The sequence below is a fragment of the Lontra canadensis genome, unplaced genomic scaffold (assembly GCF_010015895.1).
Source record: "Lontra canadensis isolate GAN:19392208 unplaced genomic scaffold, GSC_riverotter_1.0 scaffold60, whole genome shotgun sequence".
Lineage (NCBI taxonomy): Eukaryota > Metazoa > Chordata > Mammalia > Carnivora > Mustelidae > Lontra > Lontra canadensis.
The window spans coordinates 1,174,546-1,200,809 of record NW_022631054.1 but is presented as its reverse complement, the minus strand read 5'-3'; the positions used below and the strand labels follow the sequence as shown (position 1 = coordinate 1,200,809).

The 26,264-nt window shown below is 50.1% G+C and overlaps 2 protein-coding genes and 1 pseudogene across 7 annotated transcripts in view; 1 reads left to right on the top strand and 2 right to left on the bottom strand.

The window, feature by feature from the left end:
- Nucleotides 1–728: 728 nt before the first annotated feature.
- On the top strand, nucleotides 729–20,637 carry A3GALT2 (alpha 1,3-galactosyltransferase 2). The gene is made up of 5 exons (XM_032877154.1): nucleotides 729–857; nucleotides 18,264–18,347; nucleotides 18,550–18,639; nucleotides 18,917–19,054; nucleotides 19,758–20,637. Exons 1-5 carry the CDS (start codon nucleotides 835–837, stop codon nucleotides 20,443–20,445), a joined length of 1,023 nt encoding a protein of 340 aa, XP_032733045.1. The 5' UTR covers nucleotides 729–834; the 3' UTR covers nucleotides 20,446–20,637.
- Nucleotides 20,638–24,432: 3,795 nt separating this feature from the next.
- Nucleotides 24,433–25,501, bottom strand: LOC116879168 (annotated as a pseudogene).
- ZNF362 (zinc finger protein 362) overlaps nucleotides 24,434–26,264 on the bottom strand; it is a 38,941-nt gene continuing 37,110 nt past the window's right edge. For 5 of the 6 annotated variants that reach the window (XM_032877143.1, XM_032877146.1, XM_032877145.1 and 2 more), the window contains one exon: nucleotides 24,439–26,230. In XM_032877143.1, the coding sequence (XP_032733034.1) occupies nucleotides 26,114–26,230 (117 nt within the window). In that variant the 3' untranslated portion in view covers nucleotides 24,439–26,113. Of the gene's footprint in view, nucleotides 26,231–26,264 lie in introns of all 6 variants that reach the window. The other variant, XM_032877142.1, reaches the window with a different exon arrangement.

The window sequence follows — 26,264 nt, the reverse complement described above, 5'->3', positions numbered from 1 at the left end:
GCTTACACTTTACATAGAATTGTGCAGACTTTTTTTGATCACGAGCCACGGTTTAGAAAAACGTTTCCCACTCTCATACACGCACTTAAGTATAGGTATTCAAAGCAACAACTTCACAAAACAATACCTAGCCTTATGTACATTCTGATATTTTCCTTTCAATTCTCTTCCTGTTCATACCTTTTAAATCTTGGTCACGATCCATGATCTGCAAAACTGATTTCTGAGGGCTCACAATCTGCACTTTTAAAAAACCCTGCCCAGTGTAAACCTTACGGAATGGTTTCATATCCTCTATCTTGTGCGGCTCTTAACACTGTCCTGGGCGACTGGCATATGCACCCCATTTTATGGTGAGTTCTCCAAGGTCATACTCAGGGACCAGTGCCCTTGAGATCTGGCTGAAGCTCCGTGCAGAACAGGATTTTCCCTGGATGGCAAATACCAGAGCCCGACCCACACACCTTTCCCAGGGCTCCAAGACACTGACCCTCCAAGATAGGGACCCTCGGGCAGGTAAGAGAAGTCAATACAAAATAGCTCAGAGCCTCAGGCCAACCAGCGCTGGCCTTACTCAGATCCACCTTCTTCCAGGTGATTGGCGCCAAAGGGGCTCCAGGCCCTCACCCCATCCTGGGGCCAGCTTCCTCCAGCAGGCACCGCCCCCCCAAGGGAGTCCCTCTCCAGGCAGTTCTCTCTGCCCGCTCCTGTGGGTGTGGTTTCTGACAGCTGGCTTGGAGCTGCTTTGTCCCAGTCACCAGGAACTGGTCGTTTCTACCCTGGCTCCGAGCTCGAGGGTTCTTCTTAGCCAGCTATCTTCCCAGCTTCTCGAACATGGCTCTCAGGGAGAGACTCAGGTGAGTTGGAGATACTGCCAGTGTGTGGGGGAAGATGGGGCAGGACAGCGGACCTGAGAGGAGTCCAGCCTGGTGGCCAGAACAGTGAAGGGAGAGACACAAAAGCCGGCTTGCTGAGTACCAGCTGAACCATGGTGCTCCTGGGAGAAGGGGACTCTGAAAGAGGACCTTGCTCAAGGGGTCGAGACAGTCCATGAGGCAGGGTGTGGTGGCGGGGGGTACATCATGAGAGATCTTGTGGATCTTGTCAGGAGAGCTGGGTAGCTCCTCTTGCTTTCCTTAACTCCAACCCCCCTTGGTGAGTGAAAAGAAGAAGACCTAGGGCTGTGTCCCTCACCATAGCCAAGCGCTCTCTCTGGTCCTATTGGGACTGACCGTCCACGATTGAAACTTGTTCCCACTTAAGAACTAATGGTTGATCTTCAGCCCCTCCTTGAAAGCCAGGAGGCTGTAGGGGGCAGAGCATGGGGCAGGCTTGAGGGACCACCTTGTGCAGGTGGGAGAGGTGGGGTGAAGGGGGTGCCTCTGAAAACAGCTGAGCAAGGTATGTTGGGACTATGGGCCAAGCAGAGGCCCCTATGCACTAAGGGCTGCTGAGCCGGGGCCTGGGAGGGGGCAGTGGGAGCTGGCAGGTGCCTACCACAGGCCTAGATCCGGGCACCCTCTGAGCCCTCACCTGGGCCAGTTGGGGCCCGCTCCGCCTGGCTGCCCTGGCCGAGGCCCAGCGCCCAAGATAAGCATCAGCATTCCCCACCCAGGTTGGGAAGGGTCTGGCTAAAAGTTCAACACCTGGGGGCCGAGAGAGATTGATTCCAGTCTTTTCCTGTCCCAGTAGCCGACTTTGCCCTCTGGGGGTCTGTTCTGGGGGTAGTACTGCAGCGGCCGGTGAGGTGCAAGCACAGGAGGGGAGAGAAAGTATTCTGCAGGGGACACCAGCAGGAACGTGAGGTGACTTGGGGGAATAACAACACAGCCAGAGACCCCTGTGAGATGAGCCTCAGGGCTAAGCGGAGCCTGGTCTTAAGGAGCCTCAGAAGCTGTGTTTGGCATTGGAATCAGACCTCGGTTCAAACCTCAGCTCCGTGGCTTAACCAGCTGGGTGAGCCTGAGCAAGTGCTTTGAACGCTTCTGAGCCTCAGTTTCCTCATAAGATGGAGACAGTCAACGGCATCTCCTTCAAGGGCCTGGGGGCAGACCCTCCATGAGATAGGGACAGAAAACACTCAGCAGGCAGAGAGTCTGCCTCCTAAACAACATCCGGGATTGTTTGTAAAGAGTGTAGACTTAACACGGAAGCACACAGTCTTAAGAAAGACTGGGAGTCTTAAGAAAGCTGGGAAAGAGAATGAGAAAACCATTCGTTGCTTTATTCCTTTGCTAAACAGTCATCACTACCACCAGCCACCAGGCAGGCTCTCAGGTTTGGCACCAAGAATACGAAGTCCAAGAAAACAGGCGCCCACAGGCTGGTGGGGCAGAGGTACAGAGTGTAGCTGGGCATGTGCTGGAGGAGAGGCCTGCCCAGGTCCGAGAGGCACCTGGTGGCAGGTGTTGGTGGGGGCATCGAGGAAGGCATCACAAGGAGGCTGGCTGGGTGTTGGAAGTATCCTCTGGAACTTCGTGGTGGTTGGTAGGAAAATAAGAGCAAACACCACAGAGGTGGGGAACACACAAAGGCAAGTCAGACACAGGAATCCAAATGAGAAGCAATGAGGCGGGAATGGCTCTGTGGGGTGGGGACAAGGGAGCTTGGGGCTCTGGCAAGGAGGCAGAAGCCAGAGGACTTGGTAACTGACAGCTGTGAGGGGAGGGGAAGGGGCCCCACTCAGGTAACTGGGACCAGTCACAGAGAACACAGGACGTCATGATGTCATTTACCAAGATGGAGGAGACATGAATGGAAAGCAGGGTTCTGAGGAAAATCGAGAGTTCCCTTTTTGGCCATTAAATCTGAGGCACCCTGGGAGACACCCAAGTAGAGAGAGCAGGTGGCATCAGTCCCCCCAAGTGTCTTCTGTCACTGGACCCATGATGCCCAGAACAGTCCCACCAGAGGCCCCAACAGTGATTCGGACCCTCGCCAGGTCCGGGAGGGAACTCTGATCGAGGGTGTGGTTTAAGACGACTTTGGTCTTTTCCCTGTGCTCCCGGCCCAGAAGGGAGTCCTTCAACCCTGGCATTTCCTGAGTGACTGGAACGTGTTTTGCTCTTCTAATAAGCCATGTCACCACGTCACAGCTGAGTTTATGCTAATAAGGTGACTTAAGGTAGGCCCCTCCATAGCCTCAGGATGGGCCTAGTCGCCAGAGAGACCCAGGCATTAGAGGCTTGGAACTTTCGGCCTCACCCTCACCTTGAAGGGAGGGAAGGTGGGGCTGAACACTGGGTCATAAAAACCCCTGAACAGCAGTGTTTAGAAAGTTTCTGGGTTCATGAAGGGGTCCAAATGCTCCGGGGGTGGTGTCTTCCAACTGCGAGGGGACAGACGCTCCCAAGCTCTAGACCATTCTGGACGTCCCTCTATGTAGCCCTTCATCAGGTTGTTCATAAATAAACCAGGAAATGCGAGTAAAGTGCCCCCCTGAGTCATGTGACCTGTTCTTTGAGCAAATTATGGAACATGAGGAGGGGGTTGTAGGAACGCCGGAGGTGAAGTGAGCCAGAGAAGGAGAGGCAGCCCTCAGGGTGACTAGAACACGAGGTGGTAAAGCTGGACAAGAGAGTGTGAAGAAACGGACACTATTTTCTTCCGTTAGACAACATTCAAAAAAAATTCCACTGAGGAAATCTGAAGATCCAATTGGCTTCTTTAATGATTCATGAACCGGGCAGCATCTCATCTCAGCAGACAGAAAGGAGCTCTGAGGAGCCTTACAAAATGGAAGGCTTTTATTGGCAGGAGGGGATGGGGGAAGGAAGCTTCTAGCAGAGAATGGACTATTTCAAGCAGGGTCATTTTCCTCTGGGGGAAGGCTCGGGGTCTGTCAGGCAGACGACTTCGCTAGGGCTGACCAGGTTAAAAGATAGCTTCCTGTGAGAAATTGGAACTGAAGTTACGTTAGATCCTGAATGTTGGCTGGCTGACGGGGGCTGAGTGTCTGTGGCTCCATTTGGGGTCCGCTGTTTCTTTTATAACAGTTCCCTCCTTTTGATCGGATTCTCGGTTTAATGAAGATGAAACCGTAAGGCGTGGGTGCCCTTCCCAGCCGTCCCTGCGAAGCTCTCCCGCTGCTTGCTGCTGCTCTGCGTGATACTCACAGGTCATGACATCAGGCTCACACTGTTTAAGTTAGACGTTCACCCCATTCCCTTCTTAATGCCCCGGTCTCAGGGAGATCATTTGCTTGGGGGTCAGGCCTCCGAACGTGCATGTAAAGCTTCTGAGAGAGGACAGTGCCCCAGGATTACTACTGTGATTGTCATCAGCGGGACACTTCTCTCTGTTTAGAGCGCACTCAGGAGCCATGGGCCCCAAGACCCAAATCCATCAAAATCAAGTAAGGCAAAGAAAGACCCCAAGGAAGGGGTTCCCTTTTTAAGCCAAATGGCTCACTTGGTGCCCTTCCGGAAGTGAGTTTCGGCTTCCCCAGAAGTGTTCATCCCGGGGCAGCGGGAGGTGCTGGGCACAGCCCTGACTCTGTGCTCAGCTCAAAGTTCATCAAAGACTGCCCTATTATCAGAAACAGCTCCCAAGGGGCGCCTGGGTGGCTCAGTTGATAGAACATCTGCCTTGGGCTCAGGTCGTGATCCCAGGGTCCTGGGGTGGAGCCCCACATTGGGTTCCTTGCTCAGCGGAGAGTCTGCTTCTGCCTCTGTCTCTACCCCCGCCACCCCCCATGCTTCCTCTCTTGCTCTATTCTTTCTCACTCTCTGGCAAATAAATGAATAAAAACTTAGAAACGAAAACAACTCTGGCCAGAGAGTCTAAGGATTTTCACTTTGCAGCTAGTGCTCCAGCCCTGGATTTTTGCCACACTTTCAAGCGTTAAGGAGAATGACCTGATCACAGCCTCATTTGTATTCACTCCTAACCAGGGAGTTAGGGACCTGCCAAAGGAAGGAAATCCTGAATCACAAAAGCCGCCCGGTAGGTCCTTTCTAACTTGATGATGTAAATGTAGGGGAGCTGACCAATGGGGTGTCTGGGTTTGCTTGTGACAGTTAGGGGCACTGTTAGCTAACCTTCTTAGAGAGGGTGCATTGCCCCTGTAGGCATTCAAAGGCCCAAAGGGGATGAAAGCTGCCACAAAGACAGACCCTGTGGGAGCACAGTCCACTTCCACGAAGGTGGCATTATGAATGGATTCTGCCTTCATGGCCAGACCATGTCTTTAAAACATTTGTCTTTAAAAACAAATCCCAAAGTCTGAAAGGTTACCTCCCTTTAACAATGGCCCAGGAGATACAGATGAAGGTGTCATCTTTCCAGACCAATGCTAGAATAAAGGGAGGAAAGAAAAGAAGGGTTTTTTCCTGAAAGTAAGGAGTCTTGATCTGGTGCCTCAGGTGGGAGCAGTCTGCCTGGATGTCGGCTACTTTTCCTTATCCATGTGATTCAGAGGGTCCCCAGCATCTGTGCAGGCCCAGCGGCCAGGTGGAGCCCTCTTTAGCTGTGAGCTGTGTACCCAAGGTTCAAGTCCCTGAAGTTTGGCTGCCATCAGGATAGTGAAGAGGACCTGGTATAATCCCTTCCAAGGAGATTCAGGGCCCTCTCTGGGCGCGGTGACTCCCAAGTCAGAAGGGCAGGAGAAACTTGGAAACATTCGCTTGGAAAGTCATAGTCAGATATTTGAAGAAAGTAGAAGAATTGAGGACCTAATTCTGTTTACAGGCATTTAACAAGATGTCAAAGACAATAAACAGGATCAGAATCTAGGATCTACAAAGAGCAAACACAATTTTTCCCTCTACAATTACCCCTATTTGCTAAATATAATCACAGTTAAACTAATCTGTTTGCATTAAGTTGACCTGATTATTTCTGTAGGTGCAGTAAGAATAGTGGTTGACCATTCAAGCCTGTCTTAAGACTGCTTTGCCAAAATTTTTCTTTTTCTTTTTCTTTTTTTTAAAGATTTTCCTTATTTATTTGACGGAGAGAGAGACAGACACTGAAAGAGGGAACTCAAGCAAGGGCAGGTGGGAGAGGGAGAAGCAAGCTTCCTGCTGAGCATGGAGCCCGATGGGGGGCTCGATCCCAGGACCCTGCGATCATGACCTGAGCTGAAGGCAGACGCCTAACAACTGAGCCACCCAGGTGCCACCCAATCTGAGATCATAAGGGATCTCAGATTGAACTTTTAAAAGTCTCTCAGGCAGGAAGCCAAGCCAAAGACTCACCATTAAATTTTACCTGATATACCTATAGTTCAGGTGAATTCCTATCAGTCAAAACCTTGGTAATATAACCAATGCTTCCAATTGTGTCTTATTACGAGAACAGATTCTCATAGAACTTAGGCAAATAACTAACTATAGAGCCATGAAAAGAACACTCAACAGTTTCTGAATTCGGGAGGGGATCAGGTAGGAGAAAAAAGTACATGTTTCATCTTTGTCTACAAAAGTATACTTTACTGAATTGCTGCAAATCATACAGTTGAAGAGAAAAGGTTTCCTTAAATATGGAAAAACAAAACATTAAGGAACCAGCAATGTTTCAGATAAAAAGTCATAAAAAAATAATCATACTCCTTGTTTATTCTGTCCCATGTCATTAATACATATTCTGTTTGAATCCAGTTTCCCTATTCTGAAATTTTTTACTCATTTCAGTTTTATGGTCTTAAAGTTATTAGAAACCTTTACTGAATCTCCTTAAAGCTGAAACGTGTTTGCAAAAGCATCACAGTAAAACTGAACCATCTGTAAATGACAAAAGACTTAAAAGTGGCTGTGGACAGGGGCGCCAGGGTGGCTCAGTGGGTTAAGCCTCTGCCTTTAGCTCAGGTCGTGATCTCAGGGTCCTGGGATTGAGCCCCACTTTGGGCTCTTTGCTCAGTGGGGAGACTACTTCCCCCCCACCCTCGGCCTACTTGTGATCTCTCTCTCTGTGTCAAATAAATAAATAAAAATCTTTTTTTTTTTTATGGCTGTGGTCAAACAGAATTAACAAGGAAATTTGACTATTTCTATAACATACAACATTTTAAAATAATAACCAGGATTATGACTGATAACATTATACGAGGACATACCAGATTTCCAAGAATTCCACGTAATTTCTATCTTTTTTTTTTAAGATTTTATTTATTTATTTGCCAGACAGAGAGAGCACAAGTAGGTAGAGCAGCAGAGGTAGAGGGAGAAATAGGCGCCCTGCTGAGCAGAGAGCCCAATGTGGCACTCCATCCCAGGAGCCTGGGATCATGATCTGAGCCAGAGGCAGATGTTTAACTGACTGAGCCACCCAGGCACCCTAGTTTCTGGAGCACTTACCTACCTACACAAATACAACATAAGGAAGGTTTCCTGTTACTTATTTGACAATGGTTCCTGTATAATTTAATGTATCAAATAAGCCTGATGAGTTTGGCATCTCTCTTTCTATAAGGAGAGAGAACAGTTCTTTTGCAGATTTTCCAAGGATCCTATGGAAACCTCAAAGTTACTTCCAGGTTAAAAAGACTTCTTTAAGGGCGCCTGGGTGGCTCAGTGGGTTAAAGCCTCTGCCTTCGGCTCCCCACATCGGGCTCTCTGCTCAGCTGGAAGCCTGCTTCCCTTTCTCTCTCTGCCTGCCTCTCTGCCTACTTGTGATCTCTGTCAAATAAATAAAATCTTTAAAAAAAAAGACTTCTTTTAGAATTATGTTATGGGGAAAGGGGGACACAGAATTTGTAAAAGATATCAAAGGGTTTGGGGGGCTTTTTGGTGGTTTCTTTTTAGAGGGGGAGGGGCTGAGGGAGAGAGATTTGTAAGCAGACTCCATGCTGAGCACAGAGCCCGATGTGGAGTTCAGTCTCAGGACCCTGAGGTCATGACCTGAGCCGAAACAGTCAGACATTTAACCAACTGAGCCACCCAGGCACCCCCGAAGATATAAAGAGGTTTTTAAAAACTTGATCAAATAAGATCATAGGTCGTTGTGAAGCATAACTTGGTTATTTGCTTAACCATAATGACGATTACAAGGTCTGCAGAGATTTACCGAGAGTTAAGGAGTCCTGAAACAAAAACAAGCCCCAAGCTTTCCTTATAGAGAAGTCTGGGTTTTCTTAAGTAAACAGAGATCTGATATGAGACACGGGAAATTATTTTAAGAGGACAGAATCTTTCGTTTCCAGGCAGATCACTTGGTAAAGAAAACCTGTACGATCTCTTATCAGCTTCAGACCTATAGGCTTAGAAAACTCCATCCTTTTAACAGAGAGGAAACCAATTTTCATTTTGTACCTGTGCACTTTGGGGATTAACATTCATTAATTCATTTTTTAAAACATATATCCATTCCAATCTTAGCTATCTTGACCACACATAAAATCCTTTTCCCAAGATTCCTTTTGTACACACCATCTGCCACCTTGTTTTTTACAGTTAGATCTCGTCCTGTTTTTCCCATTCCAAATAACCAGCCTTACTTGTAGGACAAAATTACTTTCTTTTCCCTCAACAAAAATGCATTTCCACTCCTCATACCTTCTCTTCCTGAAAATGCACATGCTGCTTTCGTTTCGTACAGAGAACTGTATTATTTCTCGTAGCTTTAAACAATTGTGAATGGGCTGTTACTGGCAGTCTTATGAATATGTTTCAAATTCCTAAAAGTATTATGTTCTTCATAGTAAATTTTCCAATGTGGCACACATTATTTTGTTTTGAGATGGTCTAGATATTCAGTGAGTTTGACTTAACTCATCACTTACCTTAGCAAAACTTTAAAATGTTGAGGAGTCAAAAGATTTTGGAAATTGGGAAGCCTGGGTGGCTCAGTCGGTTAAGTATCTACCTTTGGCTCAGGTCATGACCCCAGAGACCTGGGATCAAGCCCCGCATCAGGCTCCTTGCTCTGCAGGGAACCCGCTTCTTCCTCTGCTGTTCCCCCTGCTTGTGCACGCTCTCTCTCTCTCTCTGACAAATAAATAAAAAAATCTAAAAAAAAATTTTTTTGGAACTATTTGCTGAAAAGTTCACCTAGAAATTCTTATCCCATTTATATCTGTTTAAATGATTTAGTCTAACAGTTAGATTACCCACAAAAACATCATTACAGACATCAAAGTTGGTTATCATCCTAAGTTATTTTTCTGGCTGACAAATTTTTGTAACTGAGATATAAGCTTATTAGTGAAACCCAAGTAGAATAAAAGTTGTATGCCTGTTTGGTATTTAATGCTGATAACTCTAAAAACATATTTAATTAAACCAAACTTAAACTAGCTTTAATACTGAATATGTTCCCAGATCACATGAAGCTGAAAAGTATTTGGGTTATTTTCTATTATATTTCTGAGAATTTCAGGAATACTTACTTCATGTAAGTGCTTACTTTTTTTTAAAGCCAGTTAAGTCGAGCTCTTGTACAAATTAATGTGGTCAGTATGGTTTGTAATAGAAAATACACCTATCTAAACATTTTGATCATATAGACGGATGCAGAGACCTTATAGCTTTTTTTTTTTTTTCTTCTTAATTTTAGCTACAAGGGGCACCTGGGTGGCTCAGTCGGCTAGGCGTCCAACCCTTGATTTCAGCTCAGGTCACAATCTCAGGGTCATGAGATGGAGCCCTGGGTTGGGCTCCGTGCTGGGCGTGGAGTCCGCTCAAGATTCTTTCTCTTTCGCTCAAAAAAAATAAAAAATTAAAAAAAAAAATTTTAGCCGTGAAACCAGTATGGTAATGTAAAACTCACTAGGTTATAAGGGGAGAGTTGGAACAAGTTAAGCTTACCTGCTCAGATGGCTGCAGCTTTTTATTCGTCTTCATGGAGAAGACACTAAAGATTAGGATTTGTCCTTGACAAGTAATCTAATAGAAGCTGTGGACTAGATTTGGGGCAAGGGAATGTCCATAGCAGTTTCTATATTTTACAGGCCTCTTTCCTCCTTTTCTCCCCACTTCTGTTAAGAATTACAGTTGACCCTTGAACAACATGGCTTTGAACCACAAGGGTCCACTTATAATGGATGGATTTTTTTTTTCAGTAAGCACAGTACAATACTGTAAATATATCTCTTACAATTTTTTAATAACATTTTCTTTTCTCTAGCTTACTTTATTGTAAGAATACAATATCTAATACATACAACATACATATATCATACATATAACATACATATATCAGTAAGGCTTCTGGTCACTAGTAGGCTATTAGTAGTTAAGTTTGGGGAGAGTCAAAAATTATATGTAGATTTTTACAGCCAGGCCGGGAATCAGGGCCCCTAACACCCTGTTCAGGGTCAAGGGTACTTCCTGAGGTTTGCATTTCAAGGAGATGGCCTAAACCGAAATACAGTCCCTGGTGAGGATCAGGTAGAGCATTTACATCTCAAAGGCACAGGGAGAGAAAGCAAACTCCTCCAGGAAGGACACGTGTTCCCTAAAGCCAGAATTTTTACAGTACTCACAGGCCTTCTGAGACAAATAGGAGCGAGTTTAATTGTTAAAGGGTGCGTTTTGATTTGATTTTTTTAAATAATCGCTACACCCAATGTGGGGCTCACTACCAGAGATCAAGAGATCAAGAGTCACGTGCTCTACCAACTGAGCCAGCCAGGTGCCCGTTTTATTTTATTTTTCAGTAAATGCTATGCCCAGTGTGGGGCTTGAACTTGGGACCTGGAGATCAAGTCCCATGCTCTACCAACTAAGCAAGTCAGGTGCCCCTAGAATGGGTAGACTTTGACTTGTTTCTGGAGCTGCAATTTCTGGTCTTGGAAAGATTTGTGGGCTAAGGATAGCTACTTGTTTTTTGTTTTTTGTTTTTAAGATTTTATTTATTTATTTGACAGAGATCACAAGTAGGCAGAGAGGCAGGCAGAGAGAGAGAGGAGGAAGCAGGCTCCCTGCTGAGCAGAACCCAATGCGAGGCTTGATCCCAGGACCCTGGGATCATGACCTGAGCCAAAGGCAGAGGCTTTAACCTACTGAGCCACCCAGGTGCCCCAGGATAGCTACTTCTAACTCCTCAGAGAATTGAGTTGTAGCCTGGAAGACATCCAAGGACTGACATGACCATCCACCTATGCTGAAAAGATTCTCTTTCCCCCCAGTACATTAGCTTAAGAAAGGAGATCTTTAAAAAAAGTCATCTGGCTCTGAATATCGGCTTCCAATTTGGCCAAATTTATGACCACAGACTATTAAATCCTTTCAAATATTGGGGCACCTGGGTGGCTCAGTTAGTTAAGCATTTGCCAGTGGCTCAGGTCATGATCCCAGGGTCCTGGGATCAAGCCCCACACACAACAACCCCAAGAACCCAAGAAGTATCCTCAACAAGGGTACAAAAGTTATTATCTTCACAAGATCTAGAGCCATTCCCAGAGATAATAACCAGCGGCCTGGATTTAGAAAGGAAGGGACAACGTGAAAACTTAACTTTTCTCTTTCTACCAGGTACTAAGAGATCCGGGAGAGCTGGCTCTAGTAAGAATATTCTCATCTTTAGCTGCCTTCTTCCATTCTTTCCCAGGATCCCACTTGCAGGCCCCTGGAGTGAGGTTTGTTTTTTGAAGTAGGCTCCATGCTCAGTATGGAGCCCAACACAGGGCTTGAACTCACAACCCTGAGGTCAAGACCTGAGCTGAGATCAAGAGTTGGATGCTTAACCAACTGAGCCACCCTGTGTATCCCGCAAGTGAGGTTTAGAAGGTGTAGTTCCAGCATCCACCAGAATTTGCCAGTTGTTAAAATTAATTTTAACTTTAGTTTCCCCTTTCCTGCTTAAAGGAATTGCTGGTAGCAGTATGGGAGAATCCCTTGGAGACCTGTGAACTCTGGGAGGGGCCAGTAAGGGGGCCCACCTTTAGGGGTAGATAAAGGACATTCAAATTGATATTGGAAATTTTGTACAGGGCCTTTGAGGACAATGTCTTTTCCAGCTTCTCCACTGATTACAACTGAGACATCAGTCCCTGAGCCAGTGTTTTAACGATGGGCCCTGGAAGGTGCAGCGTGGGAGACCCAAGAGCTCTTTTAAGTCTCTGGCCTTGCAGCCCTTACAGCTAGAAGACAAATGGCTTAGTAGACTTTTATGATCTTGTATCTAAATTTTCACTGGCCTTTTGTAATAAAAAAATTTTTTTTTAATGAAGCTATTCTGGAATCTTGAAGCCTTTGGGAAGCTTCTGTATACCAGTTAAAATAGGTATCCTAGGGGCGCCTGGATGACTCAGTGGGTTAAAGCCTCTGCCTTCGGCTCAGGTCATGATCTCAGGGTCCTGGGATGAAGCCCCGCATCGGGCTCTCTGTTCAGCGGGGAGCCTGCTTCCCTCTCTCTCTCTGCCTGCCTCACTGCCTACTTGTGATCTCTGTCAAATAAATAAATAAAATCTTTTTAAAAAATAAAATAAAATCGGTATCTATCCCATTCAGTTGGTTTGATTTGGGAAACCTCCCCCCCCAACACTTTTTTTTCAGATTTATTTGAGAAAGAGCGAGAGTGGGTAGTGGGGAGGGGGGAGAGAGAGAATGAACCTTAAGCAGATAAGCTGAGCATGTTGCCCAACACGGAGCTTGATTCCACAACCCCGAGATCATGAACTGAGTAGAAATCAAGAGTTGGCCGCTTAACCAACTGAGCCTCTCAGGTGCCCTTGGGAACCATGGGAACCCTTGTCTTTAAGTGCACTTCTTACATGAGTGATCTTGTCTAAATGGAATGTTCTCCATAATGGCAACTGTAGTTCTAGGCTGCTTTAGTAAAATTGTGCCATTTCATAGATATCAATCTTTTAGTACTGTAGTTCTTAGACATAAAATAAGTCAGTGTGCTGGAAGATGGCACGCTTGACTCTGGAATTTAAGGATCCCCTTATCATTATTATTGTCTCATAATAATAAAGCCTTTGAGTCTCTCAGAACCAAACTAATACTTGAAAGGGACGTGCTGCTGGACTGGGTATTACAAGATGTTTTAAACTGTTCCTCATTGCACAGAAATTTTCTTAAGGCTGGCAGGAGACCTAGTAACTCAGCCTAACCTAACACATGAGTTTTGAGGTTAGGTGGCAAGTGCTGTAACAGTTTTTAAATGCTCGACCCATGCCCACCAAGTTTTGGAGCTTTCTGGCTTCTACGACTCCCACTAGCGGTAGCCTCTACCTTACATATGTGTTAACAGAAACCAAGTGACCACAGAAGTGGGCCTGTGGACACCAGCAGTCATCTGCAGTGGTGGACAGAAGGCCTCGTGTGCACCACCAGCGATTCCCAGCATGGAAGTGGGAACTGGGGGAAGGCCTGAATCACAAGCCCAAAAGATCGGGGACCAGCAGCTACCACCAGCAGGCCCCAGTGTGGAATCTGGAGACAGAACCAAAGTGCTGGGAGTTCCAATCAAGTTGGGGGCGGGGGGGATTGCAGACTAAGCTGAGGGCTTGGGGCTTGGGTTCTGGGTGGAACCCTGTGCTCGCTCAAGCTGACCAGCCCCAGACCAGAAAGTCAGTGAGATCAGGAGTTTGACATTAGGAAAGACAGTGGAGCTCAAAACCAAGAGGAACTTACCTAAGGCCCTCCCTCAGAAACACAGAGAAAGAAAATTCAAAAGGCTCACGGATACCATGCCTGTGTTTCTCATTGTCCTCAAAGCCACCAGAAGTCTCCTTTGATCCTGTCGGTGCCACCCAATCTGTTAAAAAAAAAAAAAATTCAGCTGAGTACATTTGAAGATCAAATTGGCTTTCTTTTTTTCTTTTAGAATTTTTTTAAATTTATTTGACAGACAGATCACAAGTAGGCAGAGAGGCAGGCAGAGAGAGAGAGGAGGAGGAGGCAGGCTCCCTGCCGAGAAGAGAGCCCGATGCGGGACTCGATCCCAGGACCCTGAGATCATGACCTGAGCCGAAGGCAGAGGATTTAACCACTGAGCCACCCAGGCGCCCCGGCTTTTCTTTAATGATTCATAAATCGGGCAGCATCTCATCTCAACAGACAGAACTCTGAGGAGCTATACAAAATGGAAATCTTTTATAGCAGGAGGGGATGGGGGAAAGGAAGCTTCTAGCAAAGATGGACTGTCCAAGCAGGGTCACTTTTCTCTAGGGGAAGGCGGAGAATCTCACTAGGGCTGACCAGGGAATTCCAGATGACTGGTTAAAGGTATATTTCTGGGACAAGTTGAAACTGCAGTTAGGTGCTAATTGGTTTGGTTTGCTGATGGGGGGCTCAGCAGGAGTGACTCCATTTGGGCCCCATTGCTCCTTTAACAACAACAAAAGGAACACCCGCTCATTGTACGGTAGAACGTGATAGACGTATATTAAGTAGAAATTCCCTCCTCCCTCCACTCTCAGCCCCCCACTAACTGGTCCATTTTCTGAATGCCATCCTGTACGGCAGCCACCAGCGCTGTGTGGCTCCCAAGCACCGTAAATGTGGCTGATTCCAACTGAAATGTGCTACAAATCTAAAAAACACACTGAATTTGGTATTTAGACTTAGAACAAAACAAGAATATAAAACATCTTCACAATTTTGTATCGATTATAGGTTCAAATGATATTTTAGATATATTGGGTTAAATTAAAATATTATTAAAATTCATTTCAGCTGTTTCACATTTTTTATGTGACTACTAGAAAATTTCAATTCATACATGTGGCTCACATTCTCCTTTTTTTCTTTTAAGATTTTATTTATTCATTTGAGAGAAAGAGAGCACACAGAGGGGGAGAGCGAGAAGCAGATTCCCTGCTGAGCAGAGAGCCCATTGTAGGGCTGGCTTGATCCCAGGACCTGGGATCAGATCATGACCTGAGCCAAAGGCAGATGCCCAACTGACTGAGCCACCCAGGCACCCCGACATTGTTCTTCTACTGGACAGTGCTGACCTAGATCTTTCCCTACATGTTTATAAAAGACTACAGATCTGCACGTCTATAACTGCCTGGGTTCTCAGGTGTGGGGGCTTTCCCCTCCCAGAAGTGGGATCAGCCTCTGTATATACTGTTGTTCCCTTTTCCATTTACTACATCAGGACCTCTTTTCCAGAGAGTACACATACCTACCTCCACCTCATCCTTTTAGGGGTTGCGTGTCTTTCCGTGGTATAGATGTGCCTAACTCAACATCCAGTTCCCTGCTGATCAGCACTGGGGTTGCCGACATCCATTTGCTTTTTCCAACACAGCTACAAGACTGTCCTTGGTCTGCCCGCTGTGAGTCTCCATTTCTAGAGGTGGGAAAGCCAAGTCAGGTGAGAGCACTTCACGTGGGACAGTGAGAGAGCCAGGCTCTGAAGGCTTCCCTGGACAGGGCTAAGAGGGCAGACTCGGTCTTGCACACAGCAGGAAGCCTTAACACAGCTTTGTTGTGGTGGTTGTTTTTCTAAATGGCTAACTCTGTATTTTTCCTTCATTAAAAAAGCAATATAAGCACATTACAAACAACTGGAAGGGAAAAATAAAGGAAAACAAAACCCTACTGTAACTTACTGCCTAGACACTTTTAAGTTTTCCTTTTTTTAGTCTTATTTTCTGGTGCATATTTTAATTCCTGCTAAATTATAATCATACTGCCCAATAAGTTTAGAACCTGCTTCCCCCCCCCCCCCCCCCCGGCCTCGAAGCTTCCTGGGTAAGCATTTTTCCATGTGACCACAGAGTTGCCAGTAAAGGGTGATTTAGTCAGTCCGTGGGCTGACTGCTGGGGCCTGTGCAGCAGCCCACGCAAGGCCTTCTCCATGGGGCCTCGAGTGGGGATCCAGCCAAGTCCAAGTGCCTCTCCTAAAAGAAACACACGGTCCTCCACAGAACCCTGCCCCTCCGCCCCTTTGGTTCCTGTTCTCCTCCCTCTTTCCAGTTGCATTTCTGGGAACTGCCCAGGCCCCCTGCCTCCACCACTGCACCTCGGCTCACTCCTCTCCCCACCCCACGGGACACTCAGGCCCCTGGCCCTGGAACCATGACCAAGTCCTGCCCAGCCCACTGCCTTGACAGCCCTTCACCACTGACTCCTCCACCCACCCCCACAACCAACACCCGGGCTCACATCGCCATTAGCCCCGAGGGCTGACAATGGCTTGGAGCCAACCCTCCGGCCTCCAGCCCTGCTCCCGCACCCCCAGCGTCCGGGCTCAACAGCCCAGCTGCGGATAAAAATCTGACTGCACCACTCCCTGGGGAAAGTATCTTTCAGGGCTCCCAGGGGTTCTCAAGATGATACCCCTCTGCGTGGAATGCAAGTTGGGGTGTGATCTCGCCTTGGCTTACCTCCCACCTCACCTCTCCCCACTCCTCCCTGCACTGCACCCTGCAGAATGGCCCGCAGCGTGGTGCAAACCCCAAGCTTCCTCTCATCTCTCACTTTTGTACATTGTTCGTTTTCTTCTCATAGGCCTCCCTCCCCGCTCTGCTGCCTTCTTGAGAGAGGCCACCTCTTCCAGGAAGCCTCCCTGACTTCCTCCCCATTTTTCAAGGCTCAGTTGCCACCCTCCAATTTGCCCTCAGAGCATCTTGTATTATTACTAATTGCAGCCTTCACTGTGCTGTGTTCATCTCTTCACCATCTGTCATCTGACCCCTTCCCTCTCTTCCTGACTACCCACATCCTCCTGACTCCATTCCCTGAAGACAAGATCTGTGCCTCGCTCAGCTCAGAAGCTTTGACCTAGCAAGTGCTTGATTCTGAGCTTGTGCCTAGTAAATACAGAGTGAATGCTGGAATAAGCAGAAACTCATGAACATCTTCATGCACCAACTTTTTCCATACTGAACAGGTTCCCAGAAGTTGGGGAGATTGGATAAAAGGGGATTCAATTCCCAGAGCTAAGGAGCTCCCCACAAAAGACCTAGCAGCCTTCACCCCCGCTGGCAGTGTGAAAGCATCTATCTCGCTGTATCCCTGCAGTGCTGCTCTTTTTCTTTCTTTCTAAAAAGCTCATTTTAGGGACACCTGGATGGCTCAGTTGGTTAAACGGCTGCCTTCGGCTCGGGTCATGATCCTGGAGTCCCGGGATCAAGTCCCATATCGGGCTCCCTGCTCGGCAGGGAGTCTGCTTCTCCCTCTGACCCTCCCACTTCTTATGCTCATTCTCTCTCTCACACACTCTCTCTCAAATAAATAAATGAAATCCTTAAAAAAAAAAAGCTCATTTCATAGGTAAAACATGCCAGCCTGTTCTAATTTGTATGTCTTTGGTTACTAGTGAGGGTGAACATTTCCGCACTTATTTGCCTCCTGGATGCATTTCTTCTTGGAAGACTGGTCGTGTGATAGGAACACTGTTAAGGCAGGCGGGCATTTTCCAGAATGGCTTTGGGGGCCGTGTGGGGAGTGGCTGGGAGCAGAGAAATTTGTGTCCCAATGACCCCAGGGACAGGCGTGCAGGCAGAGTCACTGGGGGGTGCTGGGGGCACAGCAGGAGCTGAGCGCAGGTTTGGGGAGGTCGTCAAGGAGGCCAAGTCAACCCAACCTGGGGACTGACAGCAGATGAGGGTGAGGGAGAGGGAGGAGTGGGGAGCAGCCAGGTTTCTGGCTTGGCCAACCAAGCAGAAGGAGGGGCCATGTGCTGAGTTGGTGGGCAGGTGGATGCAGGCACGCACACATCACCGCCACCTCGAGACGCCTCTCCCGAGCTACCTACTAGAGACACCTGCTGATGAAAAGCAAAGAGGGGTAGCAGAGGCGGTCAGGAGGCAGGAGCGTCTGACCAGGCAGGCTTCTTGAAAGAGACTGGGGGAGCCAGACTCTGGAAGGACTTGTAGGGCAGCGAGTGGAGTTGGGAGGATGTCCAGGGCATCGTGGAGGTCCGCTCCGGAAGAAGAAGAGTAAGAGCATAGCCAGAGTGTACCGAGCTGGCACTATGTGTGAGGCCTTGCTCGAAGTGCTTGGCTTTATGCAATCAACAGCCTATCAGGAAGCTGGGGAAAAGGGTCAGGAAGCCCTTAGGATACCGAGAGGGAAAAACCTCAAAGACAATGGTCGGTGGAGGTAGTGGAAAGTGCGAGAAGCAGAACAGCCTATCTGCTGTACTACCACGTTTATATTTGCCTGTACACGCACAGACCACTTCTGGAAGGAGGCCCAAGAAAAGAGTGGTACTGGCTTGCCTCCACGCAGAGCGGCTGAGTGGCTGGGACCAGGAAAGACTGCACTGTGTATACTCTTTTGTACCTCTGAATGTCTGTGCCATGCGAATAGGGTAGATCTGTATTCAAAAGTAAACATGAAACATTAAAATTAGATAAACATTTCTCAGGTGTATGCGTGTATATAAATGAGTTGCTAATGCCCTTCCCCACCACCCAGGACCTGGAAGAGAATCTTCTGTTGGCTGATCCTCCTTGCGCTGGGCCTCCTAGGGCTGCTCCAGTATGGGCTCCCCATAGTCAGGTACAACCCCTCTCTCCCAGTGCTCAGTGTGGGAACCTGCAGGGTCAGGGTTAAAGAGGCTCCTTCCAAGTGCGGGTGGGGGTGGTGCCTGTCTTGGCTGCACATTTGGCCTTGTGGGCTCTCCCTCCTTACAAAGAGCAAAGTGGAGGGGCCCTGAGCTGGGCTGTCATGCCCCTCCCTCACTGCCGCCCCCACCCCACAGGCATCTGGAAGCCCTCATCCCCATGGGCGTCTGCCCTTCTGCCAGAAAGGCCCTGCTGAGAGACAACTTCACGGGTCTCCTGAATCCCTGGTAAGGAGCCAACGCCCACACACCCTCCAGAGCTCTGGCCCAGTGGCCCTGCCCTCCTCACATCCCTCACCCCAGCGGGACCGGGTACTCCTTCCGGTGGCCCCATCAGGTCACACATCTCCCGATCCTCCCTATCGGATCTAGGCTAGGGATCTCTAGGGACAGGGGCTGGGACACAACCATTTGTGGGTCCCCAGGGCTGGGGTCACTGCACCCAGTGAACGTGCACCAAATGGGTGGACGAATGGACCTATCTCTCCATCCCTACCCTGGCCAGGGCCCGGCCTGATGTCCTGACCTGTACCTCCTGGGGGGCCCCCATTATTTGGGATGGCACCTTCGACCCAGCTGCAGCCCAGCAAAAGGCTCTACAGCAGAACCTCACCATTGGTCTGACTGTCTTTGCTGTAGGCAGGTAAGGCCTGGGGAGGGGTGCCATGCTGTCCAGCCAGGGAGTAGAACAGGTGTGCATGTGATGTAGGGCTGGGGAACCCCGTGGGCCACAAGATCCTCAAGTGAAGGAGTCAAAGACAGCACCTCTTGTCCCAGACTCCCAGGAAGAGGGCAGGACCGTTCCTTCCCCACACAGGGACCATCCTGGTTATCTGTGTAAGGGACTGAAAACAGCTGTTATTATAGCTCCTGATTCTGTGGGCAGGAATTCCCACAGGGCTCCGTAGGAAGGGCTCTTTGCTGCTCCCCAGGGTCTGAGCCTCCCCTGGGATGGCCAACTGCTGAACACCGGTGGGGCACTGTCTCCACGCAGGCTTCTGCGCAGCTAGCTGGGCTCCCTCAGGTCCCTGCGGCATCAAGGCTCTGACTTCGTAAGCAAAGGCTCGGAGCCCTAACGAGGCAAGGGCTAACGCCCCCAGTCGACCAAAGGGCCAGAACAGCCTCTGTGCCGCGACACCCTGTTGATCCAGGCAGGTAGTGGGAGCCCACGTTCAAGGGAAGGAACCCAGGGCCCCTCTGGGCAGGAGAGGCGAGCAGTCTGCACTCATCTGTGCCCGCCGGGAAAGCTGCGGTTGGAGGACTGCGGAGTGGAGCGGGGGCCGGCGCCGGGAGCGGGATCCCGGTGGGCGCCGCACTCAGCCTGACCCGCCCCGCCCGTCCGGCAGGTACCTGGAGAAGTACCTGGCGCGCTTCCTGGAGACGGCCGAGCGGCACTTCATGCTGGGCCAGCGCGTGGTGTACTACGTGTTCACCGAGCGCCCGGCCGCCGTGCCCCGCGTGGCGCTGGCGCCCGGCCGCCGGCTGCGCGTGGTGCGCGTGGCCCGCGAGCGGCGCTGGCAAGACGTGTCCATGCAGCGTATGCACACGCTGCACGAGGCGCTGGGCGGGCAGCTGGGCCGCGAGGCGCACTTCGTGCTCTGCATGGACGTGGACCAGCACTTCCGCGGCGCCTTCGGGCCCGAAGTGCTGGCCGAGTCGGTGGCGCAGCTGCACGCCTGGCACTACCACTGGCCGCGGCGGCTGCTGCCCTACGAGCGCGACGCGCGCTCCGCCGCCGCGCTGGCGCCGGGCGACGGCGACTTCTACTACCACGCGGCGGTGTTCGGGGGCAGCGTGGCGGCGCTGCGCGGACTGACGGCGCACTGCGTGCGGGGCCTGCGGCGGGACCGCGAGCGCGGCCTGGAGGCGCGCTGGCACGACGAGAGCCACCTCAACAAGTTCTTCTGGCTGCACAAGCCCGCCAAGGTGCTGTCGCCCGAGTTCTGCTGGAGCCCCGAGATCGGCCGCCGGGCCGAGATCCGCCGACCGCGCCTGCTCTGGGCGCCCAAGGAGTACGCCGTGCTGCGCGACTAGGCCCCGCCGGGCCAGGAAGGGGGTCCCGGAAGCCGTGCGGGCGCCCCGGAGGGCGGCGAGAGCTTGGACGCAAACAGCCCTGCCCGCTTCGGCCAGGGGCGTGGCCGTGGGATCGTGGCGGTGGGAGGAGGACCGTGGCCTTTGAGGAGTTTCTCGCTGGGAGGGAAAGATCTCCTTTCCCCCACTTTCTACAGGGACGGATGACGACAGCAGCATCGACGGGGCAGTAGCGCCTTGGCCAGGCTGCCTCTACACCTTTCACCTTTGACCTTACTGGATTCGGCTGATGCCTCCAGGAGAGCTCTTTTAGCCCGTCACCCACCGCCATCCCCAACCCCCTTTTTGATAAGGAGACTGAGACACGAAAAGGGAACAAAGCTGCCTGAGGACACAGAGAATCTGTGAGTCAGTCTGGGCAGCAGCTGCACAGCCAGCCCTGGCTCTCGCTCTGAAAAGACAATAGCTTCTGGGCCAAAAGGAGAAAGCTTCCGCTGCAGGAGAAACGTGGTGGCATCTGAGTTCTTGGCTTTGCCCTTCCACCTCCCCTGCCCTCAAGCACAGTTTGTACATATTTAAGTAATATTGTAATAAAATTATTCCAAGTGTCTTTATGGCCCTCTCTCCTGGACTGTCCGCAAAAAGGGCATTTCCTTGATGCAGGGCCAATAGGGCTATCTGACGGGTAAGATTCCTTACCCAGGACCGCTATCCAGAGTCTTCATCCTCAGTGGGGGAGAAACACAGGCTCTGAACAGGAGGTGAAATCATCAGGCCCTCCAGAAACGGTGGTCACAGTGCCAAGGAGACAGGGAAGGCAGCAGTTGGGAAAACTGAGGCCCTGGGAGGGTGGGATTTCACCCCAGGTCCCCTGAATCCTTTACATAGTGTTCTCAAAGACCTTGCATTTTTAACAGCCTCCACTGTTCCTCCAAAGGACTGCAGTTCCGGGATAAATCACCCCTGATGGTTTTCACAATCTGATCATCTCTACAAGCAAATTCCACTTATTCATGGTATGACTTAAGAGATCTCTCCCCTCTCAAAAACAGTTTGAAGTCCCCCAGTGCCTCCCACCCCAAACTAGATTAGCAAAACCCAGAAGGCCATTTGGATTCTGGATGAGAGACAAGAACAGGCTAGGTGTGCCTAAGAACAGGTTATCGCTTGATGACTTTGAACTGGAACATCCCTTCCTCTGGTGGGCACTTGTCCACCACCTTACCCTGTAATATTCACTGAGGGCCACCCCCACCGACCTTCACCACCCGTGGGCCATGAGAGACCTGAGCACGAGCTAGGAAGATCTGGCTGGGTGCGGGGAGGAGGGAGTCTCTTCCTCTTCTCACTCTGTGCGTGACTGTGGACAAGTCCCTTACCTTTGCTGAGTCTCAGTTTTCTCATATGTCAAGTGGGGATGTCGATCACCCTCCTTGTGGAGGTTGTTGTGGTGCTCCAGGAAACGTAATTTGCCTTCTCCCTCTCCTTCCTTTCCCCTTCTCCAGCAAGTTCACAGTGCAAAGGCTCTGCCAAGAGAACAGCCATTTCCTGTCTTGAAGAGGAAATGATGGCACAGGCAGGGGTTGCCATGTGCTAGGCTGCGGCAGCTTCGTGCTGTGGGTGGAGACCTTCCTGAGGACAGGGAAGGGTCAAGGAAGCTGCACCGTGGAACAGACGACCTCTTGGGAGTGTCCCTCTCCTTTGTCTTACCCAGAAGCCCTCACTGGGGTTTGGGGCATTAGAGGCACTTGGGGCAGCAGCAGGAATCACAAGGCGGGGCTAAGCTCTTTCTGCAGCCACCTCCATCCATGTCACTGTCAATCAGCACTGTCCTCAGCACCTGCTGGGGGCCTCAGAGGCAGTGGAAGCTTCCGAGGGCTTCCAGGCGGGCAGGTGAAAAGCAGACTCCCAGTCCTCGGAGTGTGGCTCCTACATGTCAAATTTTCACCTGGCCCTGCTGCCGCACCCTGCCAGGCCAGCTCAGGTGCCACCCCCTGAAATTGCCAATCATCATTAGCTGTCTAGTCAGGCTTCACTGATCATAAGGGACTTAGATTGACCAAGGCCACATCAAATAGTAATAGTCATGATTAAATTCACTGGTACTTAACTATGTACCAGGCACAGTTCTAGGCATTAGACATATATGGATTCATTTAATCCTCACATCCACCCTACAGATTGGTTACTATTATGTCCCTTATCATACATATGAGAAAATTGAGTACAGAGTGGTTACATATGTAACTTGCTCCATGTCACACCATAACTTAAACTCGCTGATGTGAGAACAAGCAGGAAATTAAAACCTGGCCAGAGGATGGAGACGGGAAGTCAGGAACTGAGTCTGACACAAGCTCTCCGGCTACTCCCTCCATCTCTGTCTGCTTCTATCTGCCTCTGTCCTGCTTGTGTCTGGCCAAACACACATCCCAAACCCCTGGACCACACGGTCTTTAGGTTCAGGAGTCCACCATCTCCTGACTTACTCGCAACCATGGACTGGGGAAGCTGGTTGGAGAGCCAGTGGTGTGCTGGTAAGCATTTAGCAACTGACTCTTCCGGAATAAGAAAGCCCCCTTGCAGCCTTTGCCAGTTTCTGTTGTATGAATCCCACCATGGCTGATTTCAAAGTACAACATTCACTGAACGTGGAGTTGGGAAGAGGTGTGCCCAGTCTACTCTCATAAACCATAATTGCCAGTACACACCACCAGCGCCACTGGGTAGCTCTGGTCTAAGGCTCCCGCAGCGGAGTCAGGTGTCCACCGCTGGCCAATCAGTTTTGGCCGGGATCGGGTCATGTGATATAAACATGGCTGCCCTTCACAGCACAGAAGGCCACGGGAGGTCGATTTCAGAGAAGACGATGAGGCCTGTGAAGTTGTCCAAAACATGTTCCTGGCAACTCCACACCTATTTCCCCCTCCAGATGTTAACACGTCTGGTTTCCTTTTGGGGAGATGTACTACAGATTGAGGTTTTACCCTCTGCTCCAGACTTAGAGAAACGGGCTCTAGGTCTCAGCCAATCAAGTACAAACGTTCTGGTCACAGTGATTGGTTCGGGGATGGTACCTAAACCAGTCCCAATCACATCTCCTTTATGGAAGACCCAGTCAGACTTTTCCTGGGGCTTCTGGGAGAAAGACTGCTGGAAATCGAGCCTGGAGGCTGGAGCTGTTGACTCCACAGGAGCCAGATGATGAAACTGACTCTGAGAACAAAGCCATGTGGAGAGCTGGAGACACCACTGGGCCCTGAGGCTGGCCTCACACCCGCACTGTTCTGTTATGTAACCCAATAAATCCGTGTTTGGATTGGGCTTTCTATCACTTGGAGCCAAGTCTTGACACCCAAGGCCTGTGAGGGCTCAGGGTGAATTCCTGAAGGTGAGCTCCATGGTGACTCTTGGTAGAGTCACTTCTGTCTAAGGATGCCCAGCCGAGGGGCAGCCTTGGTAAACTTTGGGGGAATTAATTCCATTTCCCTCTCAGGCAATCAAAACACTGACCCACATGGCTAAGATGTATGCAAAGGGGGCTTCTTCATTCCCTCAATCATTGGAATTGCTCCCACAAGTCCAGACATTCATAATGGACCCCCAACAGTACGCAGGGTAACGGGATGTGGCTGCCCCTCTGGGAGTGGGAGCTGTGAACCTCACCAGTGGACCCCATCCATCCTAAAAGGCTTCACTCAGAATGAGACCAACATGGGTGAAATTTGTGTTCCTGCCACTTAATTGCAACTTGAGCCTCAGCAAAAAACCCCTCTTGGTTTGCTGACCGCCCCCCCCCCCACACACATACAGAGGGCTGTAAGGTAACCAACACCAAGCACTTGGCTCAGCAGCTGGGGTGAGGCTAGCCCACAGTAAGGGGCCATGTCCCTTCCTCCCCAAGTCTGGGGGGCGGGGGAGGGGAGAGGAGCAATGGAAAGGTGCCCCCCAGCCCTGCCCTCGCACAGAGCACGCCACACGCCACCGCCGCCCGGGTGCGGGTACAGTTTATTCTTCACAACAGAGAAATACAAAGAGCAGAGGGTTTGGAATTCCTTTGTTTCTTGCCCCGTTTAGTGTCTTCCCCCACATTCGATTTTTATTTTGCTCCCCACCCCTTTCTTAAATCTAATGCAAACTTGTTTCCTGAAGCACTGAGGGGCACCTGCCCTTGCCTCCCTGCCACCAAGATGCAGACTGAGAAGCCAACAGACTGTTTTCTCTTTTTTAATAAGGTAACTAGTTCTAAATATGGTGGCCTGGAGGTCCCATAGAAAAAAGCAAATGGGGTGTTAACAGTATGTATAACAGCGTATTTACAGGGTAGTAACATGCGGACAAAAAGCTACAATACTGAGTTATCAGACGACGCAAGTCAAACAAGGGGGCAGAGAACCCCGTGGGGGGAAAAAAAAACCCAGGAAACGTTAAACTGGTAAATCAATGGCGAGTTAAGGCTTAAAAAGTGTATAAAAATAACACAGTTAATATTCAAAACGGAACTCCAGATACAGAATATATAGATGAGTTTCTGTCTAGTTTTTTTTTTTTTCCCCCGGGGGATGAAGGGGGGCTTCTCCGGGCTCTGTACATAGTTCCTATATACACGGACACGCATGGCTTTCAGATTGGGGTGTGTCTGTGGGGGTTGAGGGCAGGGTCTGCTCCTGGGACCCTCCTCCCCGAGGATCCCTTCCCTGCTGAGGGGCCTAGGGCCTGGACTGGGGATTCCCCCTCCGTAACAGGGAAGACAAATAACCCCTCCCTGGGCACTGCCCCATCTGGAGGAAATTCTGGAGGGGGGTGGTCCTAAGCCCAGGCCCATTCCCTCCCCACCCCCCTGCCCACAGTCTGGGTTGGTGGGAGAGGTAGCCAATAGGTTTCCTGGCCAGCACCGAGGTAGACTGGGGTGGTCTTCAGGGCAGTGGAGGGCCGGGTCTTACCCAGCCCATCCTCACCCCATTTCCCTGGGCCTGCGCCCAGCCCAGCCCAACGCTGCACCCTTTGGTCCTGCAGATCTCCCGGCCCCTCTCTCATTTTGCCTCCTGAAGCCTGGGCAGTGTTGGGAGCTGCCACATCCCTCTGCTCAGTAATACCCAGGGCATAGCTCGAGAGGTGTGAGTGGGGCAGCCAGGGGTGAGTGGCTCACTCCAGCTGCCTCCTGTCCTCTCCCACCTGAGGGTCCCCTTTGCAGTCCAGAAACCCAGGCCTGAGCCTTCCCTCAAGACCTGAGGCTGTGGCAAGAGAAGGTCCCACGTTGCCCTCTGGTTCTCTGTGTCCATCTGTCCGATTCTTTTAATTTCTCGGTCTTAGCAGCACCAACTTCTTGGCCAATAAATATTTTTTGTTATTTCCAAAACAAACTTAAAAAAAAAAAACAAAACAGTGAAGCAAGTGGAGGGTGGGGAACAAAAAGAAACCCAACAGAGAGGTTCAAAGTGCTCTGAGATCGTCTTTGGATGCCACCAAAACAGTCCAGAATCTTGCAGTTGGCCTGGCCGCCCCCGGAGCTGGACCGGGCAGGGCTTCTGCAGCCCAGGCTTTCTGGAAGGTCAGGAAGGTCATGAGAGAGCTCGGCTGTTCCTGGAGGGCCCCTGGAGGAAGTTGGGGCCTGGTGCTGCCTGGGTCTGTGTCTGCCAGTGGGCAGGGTGGGGCGGCGCCTTGGGTCGGCTCAGATGAGGGAGATTCGCACCGGAATGCCGGGGGACTCCGTCCTCTGGGGCGAGTGGTGGCTCACCAGGTGCTCCACCACCGTGTGTTTGGACATGTGCTTCATCAGGTAGGTCTCCTGTGGGCAGGGGTGAGATTCACAACATATGACC

What these genes read in the sequence shown, in the direction of transcription:
- A3GALT2 (XM_032877154.1), top strand. Translation starts at nt 835, where the DNA reads ATGGCTCTCAGGGAGAGACTCAG. An exon ending in GCTCTCAGGGAGAGACTCAG is followed by an intron (nt 858 to 18,263) that starts GTGAGTTGGAGA and finishes CCCACCACCCAG; the next exon opens with GACCTGGAAGAGAATCTTCT. An exon ending in TATGGGCTCCCCATAGTCAG is followed by an intron (nt 18,348 to 18,549) that starts GTACAACCCCTC and finishes CCCACCCCACAG; the next exon opens with GCATCTGGAAGCCCTCATCC.